Genomic DNA, 10,289 nt, shown 5'->3' on the forward strand with positions numbered 1-10,289 from the left:
TGAAGGCTGTGTTGACCAGTTGATGGAAGTATTTCAGATTGCATGTGAAAACCCCACACTGTACCCCAGAAGTGCATTAATGTACATAGTTACCGTTCAATAAAAAAAAGAAAAAAAAAATTAGTGACCCTGAAACACATTAAAGTGTGAAGCTAGAAGAATAATGTGGAATTAAAATTAGATGCATATGAGTTTTGAATCATAGCATGGCAGCTGAGGCAGGGAGAAATCAGGAAGATTTTTCAGTAGAGTAATGGGAACTAAAGTTTCACTTTTGGAGATTAATTTAGTTAAAATAGGTGAAACTGGAAGGAGGAGAGGTAGTACAATCATGTTAGTGTGGCTTGAGCTTTGAAAGCAAGGGTGGGAGTGACTGGATTGGAATAGGCCTTGTAGAGGATTTGGGAACTAGGTGACATAGGGCTGTAAGTCATGATAAAGAGGATGCATTTTATTCTAAGTGAGGTAACCACTGGGGGATCGTAAGCTGAGGAATGACACAGAAGTTATTGTGGTTGTACAGATAGATGAGAAGTTATAGTGGTTTGGACCAGGTTGATGAGTGAGGATGGAGAGAAGTGAATAAATTCCAGGGTATATTTTGGAAGTGAAGCTGTCGAGGATTTGCTGATAAATTGGATGTGGAGGACAATATTAGGGCAGTAGTCTGGTGTGTTGAAGGTGGGGGTATATAGATACGAGAGAAGATTTTTTGGCAGTTAGGGCAGTATGAGGGAACCAGTGTGTAGAAAAGGATAACAATTGTGAATGAGAAAAATAGAAATTTGACTTGGCACCTGTAGCTCAGCAGCTAGGGCGCCAGCCACGTACACTGGAGCTGGCGAGTTCAAATCCAGCCTGGGCCTGCCAAACAACAGGGACAACTACAACCAAAAAATGGCCGGGCATTGTGGCAGGCGCCTGTAGCCCCAGCTACTTGGGAGGCTGAGATAAGAGAATTGCTTAAGCCCAAGAATTTGAGGTTGCTGTGAGCTGTGACACCATGGCATTCTACCCAGGGCGACAGCTTGAGACTGTCTCAAAAAAAAAAAAGAGAGAGAGAGAGAGAGAGAGAAATAGTAATTAAAGAAGCAAAGTTTGGAGGAGGGAAGGAATAGATGTGGTCTAAAAGTAGTGCTTTCAGACACTTAACATGCATGCTTTTCTCTGCTTGAAAATATATTTAATACCTCCAGAAAGTATCTCTTCTGTTTGTTTTTGCAGGCTCGGGTGGTTTTTAACAGATCCTTGCCCTTCTCTCATTCCCCACCAGAAAGCAGTAGAGAGCTATCTTCCCTTCTCCCCTTTCTCTGCATGTAATCACCAAGAGCCCTCACTCCTTCCCTCCTCTTACCCATAGCACTGAACTTCCTTCAGAGTTCAGCTATATTCTGACCACTTTCATGTCCTTGTTCATGGCCATTCTACTCTCTGATCAATAGGTCATTTTACCTTTGAGCCTAATTTTCTCCAGAAAAACTAAAGTTAGAGTAAATTATTTATTAAGTACTTTGTGACTTTGTATTTTTATAACAATAGGAGTAATGTTTTTACAGTTCTGTAGACTTTACTGTACACTCTCTCAACAACTCAATATTGAAAATACAAATGAAGATTCTAACCACGGTCACTTTCGCAGTGGTTCCAATTACTGAAATCTTAGTCTTACCAGTTTTGCTTCCTTACAGATAGTTTAGTTTTATCTTCAAACTGCCCTGCCATTCTAACCTGTCCTCCACTACGTGTCTGCCTGTAGCTGGTCTGAAACTCTAAGGTTCTCACCCTTCTAAGTATTCATAACTATCAGCAGTTCCACCCCTCTTGCTTCCTCTCACTTGAGGTCTGTCTTCCATATTTAGCCATGGTATGGGAATTGACTGACTCCCATTTCATTTGCCTTTAAATCAGGATATACATATTCTTTCCCCATGTTCCATGTCTCGTGCCTTCTGTGTCCTCTTTTCCTTTTCTGATTCCATTATTTATCACATAACACTTCAGCAAATCCGAACTACAGGCAATCCTGTTACAAGCATCTGACTAACATGCAACTCGCACTTACAAAGAGAGACTATTATAGTAAATCCCCAAGTTACAAACATCTGATGACACATGACACACACTTGTGAACAGAGGCTTTTACAGGGAATAGGGTAATGTACTTGTTCCAACTACCATATAAATTCAACTAAAGAATAAACCTATAGAACCTATCTTGTTTGTAACTTAGGGCTGCCTATAAACAAATCTCTCCTCTAGGCGAAAATGCTTTTAATTTTTCTTTTCTTTTCTTTTTTTTTTTTTGAGACAGTATCTCATTCTCACCCTGTGGCAGAGTGCTGTGGCATCATAGCTCACAGCAACCTCAAACTCCTGGAGGCTGCCTCAGCCTCCTAAGTAGCTGGGACTACAGGTGTATGCCACTACACCCAGCTAGTTTTTCTATTTATTTATTTATTTTATTATTATTTTATTTATTTATTTTTTGTAGAGACAGAGTCTCACTTTATCACCCTCAGCACTGAGTGCCATAGCTCACAGCAACCTCCAAATCCTGCGCTTAGGCGATTCTCTTACCTCAGCCTCCTGAGTAGCTGGGACTACAGGCGCCCGCCACAGCACCCGGCTATTTTTTTTTGGTTGTTGTTGCTAAAAAAAGGGTGGCCAGGGCTGGGTTTCACCCTGCCACCCTTGGTATATGGGGCCAGCGCCCTACCCACTGAGCCACAGGCGCTGTCCTTTTTTTTTTTTTTTTTTTTTTGTGAAACAGAGTCTTTTGCTGTCACCCTTGGTAGAGTGCTGTGATGTCACGGCTCATAGCAACCTCAAACTCTTGGGCTTAAGTGATTCTCTTGCCTCAGCCTCCCAAGTAGCTGGGACTACAGGTGCCTGTCACAACACACAATTATTATTTTGTTGTAGTTACTGCAGTTGTCATTGTTTAGCAGGTCCGGGCTGGCAAATTCAAACCCACTGAGCTATTTTCTTTCTATTTTTAATAGAGTTGAGGTCTCACTATTGCTCAGGCTGGTCTCAAATTCCTGAGCTCAGGCAGTCCGCCCACCTCAGACTCCCAGAATACTAGGATTACAGGTGTGAGCCACCTTACCTGGCTAAGGGAAAATATTTTTAGAAACTAATTACAGTGGTGCTTCTTTATAAAATTAGACTTTTGAGATAGAACTCTTTGTAATTTACACTCTACCTTCCTATGAAATGTATTTAAACTAGAAATAGGACTTTGACCTTTCTGGCACCAGTTGCAGCTTTTCTGATTTGTTATGGGTTTGCAAAAAGAGAATATAGATATCCACACTGTTGTAGGTTAGTTTAAATTCTCAATTTAATTAACCAAGGATATAAAATCATAATCAAAAGCCAGACAGCCCCCAAGAGGCAGATGCAGTCTTATCTCAGCATGGCTTCCTTTGATCTCCCACCCCCCAAGGATACAAAGAAAAGGTCTCTGTGGACAAAAAATTGAGCTCAATTTGGGGCACTGCCGCTGTTCTTTTATATTTGTGTCTCATATCATAATTTTAGGAGAAATTTCTATATTAGTCTATGTTTAAGGAAATAATTATAAACTTTTTAAAGTTAAATTCAGCATCAGCAAGATCACATGATTGATTATTGAGTTGGGGAGTTGGGGAAAAGCTGAATCTGTTCCCAGGTTATCACTGAGCCTTGCACTCTGCCTGCCTTCAGCTTTCTAGCATTTTGGAAAGCCCATATTCCCTGAGTCCACCCCCTTGACTCTGTTTTAATCCCTTTTTATGTAAAGGATTTGATAAGGGATCTAAGTTTGATCTGACTTCCAATCACAAGTCACGTGTTCAGTAAATATTTCTTTAACTCATGTACCCGGCACTGTTCTAGGCATTTGGCATTCACAGTGAACAAAACAAATTAGAATCTCTTCCTTCATGTAATTTATTTTCTGCTAGGGAGAGACAAATAATATATATAAGAAGTATAAGAACTGAATAAATAAATTTCTGTTGTTTACACCAAAAATAAAATGTATAACGTGTAGGAAGATAAGTGCTATGGAGAAAAATGAAGGAGGGAAAGATAGACAGCACTAGGATTTTGATATGTAATTATATCTCGGAGAAGATGGTTTTATTTTATTCAATCCTGTATAAATGACTTGTGTTCAATGTCCAGTATCTTTTTTTGTCCTGAATGCCAAGTACATCTTGTAAGAAGCAGGTGACAGTCCTGTGTTGCCCACCAGAGAGCAGAGTTAGCTGCCAAAGCTCATTACCAGTTTTGTACCTTTGGAAACGGAGAATGTTATCATTTCAAAACAGTAGAGTCTTCATCAAGAAAATACAGTATCAGAGACCCTAGATATTATACTTTGAAGAAGTTTTTTAAAATTTGAGTTCATATAAACTAACTTATTACTTGGTACACAGCCAAATATCCTTCCAAAGTGTTACAGGTTGACTTAAGTGTGAATGACTTCGGAAAATTTATAGTCATGGTAAACATAGTATAAAACAAAGCAACACAACTCAAGTTAACAGAGTTTTACTAGAATCTAAGAGAAAGAAGTGTCACCTTTATCCTTACTTATGCCTTAATTATATCTTTGATAAAATTCAGATTTGTAAGACATATGCAGTTGGGCATAAGTATTATCTTGCAAAAGGATTCACTATATAATTCATTAGATAGCAGAAATGCAGATTGCCTCTTATGTATTTTTCAGGAGAAGGAGGACCTTAACACTTTTCACCTCCGAGAGGGGGTCAAATGCTTAATGAGGTTTTCTGCAAATTATTGTGTAAAACGTATTTATTTTTAAAGTATGTTTAAAAGTAAACAGAAGTTGTCTTCATCTTCATTGGCTCTCCTCTGAGCCTCCCCGTCTTTTATGGGCAGGGCCTGGTTTACTTAGAATCACCACCCTTAGATGACTACACTTGATCAAAATGATTCCACTATTATGTGCATATGTGTGTGACAACAATTCCTAGTGAAAATATGCATCATTTAAGTCTATAATGTCTATAAAGTCTATAATTTAAGTCTAGATTAAGTCTAATCTAAATGTACACTATTATCTTGACCGTAGTTACCAGTGGCAGTGTCCTCCTCATAATGACAGATTTCTAAAGTTGCCACTGGTAACTTCGTGCTGAGCAAATGCAGAATGACTCTCTATTCCATGCGACTCTCAAACAGACTCATTAATCATGACGGGAGTAACTCAATTAAAGTTGTTGTATGATGTCCTGCCTCTTTTCTGTGCTAGAAACCAACCTGTGAATGATACAACATTAAAAGAGAGGTAGGGACCAGCTGTTCATGCTTATAAAACGCACTGTAAATCCTAATAAAGGAAATGTTCTCTCTTGGAAAACAGAATAAAACAAATGGCAGGCAAGCATAACCTTTTCTAAGTTAAACTGCTTTTGTTAAGATAGTAGAATCATAGCAATGAAGAACGAATTACTCATGCCCACAGCAACATGAGTGACTCTCACAGACATTATGTCAACCAAGGGAGGACAAACACAAAAGGCAGTGTGCCCTGTGAGTCTGTTTATATGAAGTTGAAGAATGGGCAAAACTAACAAATGGTTAGGGAAGTAAAAATGGTGGTTATCTTGGGGAAGTTGTGGGTTATCACCTGCAAAGGGGCTAGGGAACCTCCAGAACTCTAGAAATGTTCTATACATTATCTGAATGGTGGTTACACGAGTGTATACATATATTTAAAAATGACTTGCGCTGTACACTTAAGATTGGTACACTTTACATATTTACTGAACACATGCCTAAGTAAAAGAGTAAGAAAAATAAATTAGGTCGTAGAGTTTGGATTTGTTGTGGGAAGTAATAGGTAAGCATTTTTGGATCTTCAATAGGCAAGTGATTTGAAGAAAGTGATGCTTCTAAAATCATGTATCCTGTGGTGTTGCAGAGAGTAGAACCATGTTCAGGTCAGCTGGTATATCCAGATCATGTGCCCAGCACTGTGCTAGATACTGTAGGGAACACAGAATAACTATGAGCTGGACCTTACCCTTAAGAAGATTATAATCTTTTGTAGGAGAGAAGTTAGATAAAATGGTAAATTCATAGTGTTTTGGAAATACGAACATAGCCTTAAAGTCAGACTTGAGTTCAAATTCTAATTTTGCCACCCCACTGGCTTTGTGGCTTCAGGCAGCCTATTTATTTCCCTGAACCTTGCTTTCCTTATCTGTAAAATGGGGATAGTACCTTTGTTGGGAGGTTTAAGAGATATGGTAGTCAATATAGTACAGTACATGTTCGCTTTTTAGTGTCTATAGCCAAGGATCAGTAGTTTTGATGGGGAGGGAAGGATGGGGAGTATGTGACCTCGGTTCAGACTGTGGTCTGCCTCTTAGTGACTATGTGACCTTAAGTAGGTTATTTAATTTCTTTGAGTTTCAATCTCTTCTGGAAAAAAAGAAAAAAGAGGGGGCAGAGGGAATTACATGTTGAGAGAGTGTTACAAGAATTAAGTGAACCTAGCAGATACCTGTCACAAAACAGGCACACAGCAGGCAGCACTTGTGGCTCAAGGAGTAGGGCACCGGTCCCATATACCAGAAGTGGTGGGTTCAAACCTGGCCCCGGCCAAAAACTGCAAAAAAATAAATAAATAAAAATAAATTCGAGCAAGGAGTCCCTGTTCTTACAAAAAAAAAAAAAAAGCACAATTAACTAATTTATTTCTCTTTAATAGTGTAAACAAATGTGTGATATAAATAATGAAGGTAATAGGTGAGGAGATTGGCTTCGAGTGGAGAAGGAAGAGGCAGATCGTAGTGTAATTTTTATTTTATTATTTTTTTTCTTTGCGGTTTTTGGCCAGGGGTGGGTTTGAACCCGCCACCTCTGGCATATGGGGCCGGCGCTTTACTCCTTTGAGCCACAGGCGCCTCCCTCATAGTGTAATATTTTCTAAAAGGAAATTTGATAATAGAAAAGGAAGTACTTTCTATATCCTGACCTTGTACAAGGTTTATCTCTTTCTGCTTCTATTCTTGTATTACTATGAAATGAAAATGATATAAGTAAATCTTTGTACTATTATGTCAACTTGAAGATACTGTAAGACCAAAATGTTACCTTACTCTTAAAAGTTTCTTCTCTTCTAAGTTTGAGGTTATAATGAGCTGTGATCACTCCACTGCACTCCAGCCTAGATGACAGAGTGAGATCTGGTCTCTGAAAAAAAAATTTTTTAAGTTGCTCCTCTTCCAATAATGCTTCTAACAGACATTGTCATCCAAGCTTCAACTAAAAAGTTAATGGCTTTTCTATAAGTAGAGACCTCTATCACAATCAAAGGAAAACCTCGGTGCATGAAGGGAAGGAAATCTATTTATAAAATACGTCACTGTTTGTTACTTGAAAAATTATCAGCAGGGTAGCAATCCAGATCTTCTTGGGAATCAACGTTAGGCAGTTTCTTGGCTAAGGAAGTTTAATTAGCAGGACAAGTACTAAGTACTAAATACTAACATTTCAGAATTGCATTGTTCTGAGTGTTTATTTGAGAACTCATGAGTTGACTAATATCAAATCCTGGACATCAACATTACAATTTTTGAAGCAGTATTAGATTTCTTGTGAAATTTCTGGCTTGACTAGAGCCACTGACTTCTTGTGTTTCCTAAGCTTAAGAAAAATGAAGAGATAAAAAGTAACACTTTCTGGGCGGCGCCTGTAGCTCAAAGGAGTAGGGCCCTGGCCCCGTACACCTGAGGTGGCAGGTTCAAACCCAGCCCCAGCCAAAAAAAAAAAAAAAACGCTTTCCCCTGATCACTGCTCATCTGTCCTCCTTTTCTTTTCCAGATATTCCGAGTGGTATGCATCTGTTTGGGTAATCCGCCAGAGACGTTCACCTGGGAGTATCGAGACAAAGATAAAAATTATCACAGAATTGGTCCCATAACACCCTTGGAGTTTTACAGGGAACACGTCAAGCCCCTCTTCAATATGGAAGATAAGGTTAGAGACTGGCACTGACTACTGCTGACTGTTTACTTTCAGATGCCTGTTGAGTGCAATGAATAAGCACCACAGCAACAGAAGGATAGAAAATTTCTGAGTTAATATACGTGATCATCAAACTATCCAGTATGCAAACTTTTTTTCCTTCCTCTGAACTATTTCGTGTACCAATAAAGTTTGGTCATGCCAGAATCTGTCACCTTCCCCCAGTGTTTCTCTGTAGGCCATCAGTCAGTTTAATTCCTGTGTACTCCCCTGATTTGGGCCCAGAATCATTCTCAGGTGCAAAGACAATAAAAGTGTATTAGGTATTGCTTATCATGGGTTGAGAGTACCTCTGTACTGTGGTCCCCTCTGGGGACTCTCTGGCTGAAAGGAGCAGTGTCCCATCCTAGTTTGCTCCCTTCAGATTTTCTTCCTCTGCCTAACAAGACAGCCAGAGCCTCCTTCCTTCATTGGCTCTTGACCCTCTTCCAAGCAAATAGAATTGGCAGGTGTTAAGCCCGTCTTGTACCTTTAAAGCAGGGTTCTTGGGGTGATGAGCTTTTCATCTTCCTATCGTGCCTGCATTTTTTTTTTCAAAATTAGTTTCAGAGTAGTTCATCCCAATAGGAAAAACAGGAGATGCAGCTCCCAGGTGTGTCTCTCACACTGATTAGAATGTGCAGGGACTCCCTCACATGTATTTTGCCACCTTTGGTTTATTTATTATTTAACAATGTAGCTATGGTGCTTATTCTTATAGAAAGAGGTGATGAGCTCAGTGCAAACATATGACCTTAGAGGAGAGGTGTGTCTTACTTGACATTCCTGGTTTTGTGTTCTAATCAGTATGTTCTTGATCTCAATAGATTTGTTTAGTGAACGACCCTAGGCCTCAGCACAAGTACAACAGACTTTACACAGTGGACTACTTAAGCAATATGGTTGGAGGGAGAAAAACTCTATATAACAACCAGCCCATTGACCTCTTGAAAAAGATGGTTGCTGCTTCCATCAAAGATGGAGAGGTTGGTATTGTTTCTGTGTCTTCCACATTAGGGTTAAAACATCTTTTGCTTCTTTGGTGTAATAGAAGATAGAATTGGTGCTGACTTTCTTTCTTCCTTTCTTGGTTTCTAGGCTGTATGGTTTGGCTGTGATGTTGGAAAACACTTCAATGGCAAGCTAGGCCTCAGTGACATGAATGTGTGAGTGTAAGAAATTTTAAAAAGTCATTCGTAAGTTGTTGCTGTTGGAGTGCACTCTTGTTATAAAATGATTCTGCTGAGGTTCATCCAAAGATTAGGGTTGGGCTAAGGCTGAGTTTTCTTGCTGTAGAGTTTGAGGGCTCATAGCATAGACTCCACATACTTAAATGCTTTAACTCAGGGAATCAAGATCACATTTCATATCTGAATAGAAATTGTTGGATACTTCTAAAAAGCCATCCTAGGGTGGTGCCTGTGGCTCAGTGAGTAGGGTGCTGGCCCCATATACTGAGGGTGGTGGGTTCAAACCTGGCCCCGGCCAAACTGCCACAAAAAAATAGCCAGGCATTGTGGGTGGGTGCCTGTGGTCCCAGCTTCTTGGGAGGTTGAGGCAAGAGAATTGCCTAAACCCAAGAGCTTGAGGTTGCCGTGAGCTGTGATGCTACGGCATTCTACCAAGGGTGACAAAATGATACTCTGTCTTAAAATAAATAAATAAATAAAAAGCCATCCTATATAAGAAAGACCTTAACTAAATAATTACTGTGTAAATCAGTGCTTTGGGGGAATATAAGGAGAGATTATCCAGAGCTCTAGTTTGCTGTTTGATTCTTCTTCAACTGTTTCTCTTACATTGCTGCCTTTGTATTCTGTCTTTATGACAAGTAGAACTGATTTATGTTCATACTTTAAAGCATTACTCCTGGTGTTTGTGACACTGAAAGTTCATTTGTGAACTAAGTTGTACAAGATTCCTTGACTATTAAATATACCATTTTAGGATTACATATAAGTAATTGTTACTTGTAGGACGTTGAATAAATATTTTGTTAATAAGAGAAAAATTTAGGCCAGGTATGGTGGCTCACGCCTATAATCCTAGCACTCTGGGAGGCCAAAGTGGGTGGATTGTTTGAGCTCAGAAGTTCAAGACCAGCCTCAGCAAGAGTGGGATCCCGTCTCTACCAAAAATAGAAAAAATTGTCTCAGTCCCCATAGTACAGTGGTTATGGCACCAGCCACATACACTGAGGGTGGCAGGTACGAACCTGGCCTGGGCATGCTAAATAACAGCTAAACAATTGCAACAACAAC

The 10,289-nt window shown here is 39.5% G+C and overlaps 1 protein-coding gene across 2 annotated transcripts in view; it reads left to right on the forward strand.

Annotated features, from left to right (window-relative positions):
* Positions 1–10,289, forward strand: part of BLMH (bleomycin hydrolase) — a 51,550-nt gene that overhangs the window by 19,999 nt on the left and 21,262 nt on the right. For both annotated transcript variants that reach the window (XM_003800109.2, XM_012811582.1), the window contains exons 7-9: positions 7,846–8,001; positions 8,856–9,014; positions 9,127–9,194. In XM_003800109.2, the coding sequence (XP_003800157.1) occupies positions 7,846–8,001; positions 8,856–9,014; positions 9,127–9,194 (383 nt within the window). The remainder of the gene's footprint in view (positions 1–7,845; positions 8,002–8,855; positions 9,015–9,126; positions 9,195–10,289) is intronic.

Source organism: Otolemur garnettii, unplaced genomic scaffold (assembly GCF_000181295.1).
Source record: "Otolemur garnettii isolate 467f Iridium unplaced genomic scaffold, OtoGar3 scaffold00166, whole genome shotgun sequence".
Taxonomy (NCBI): domain Eukaryota; kingdom Metazoa; phylum Chordata; class Mammalia; order Primates; family Galagidae; genus Otolemur; species Otolemur garnettii.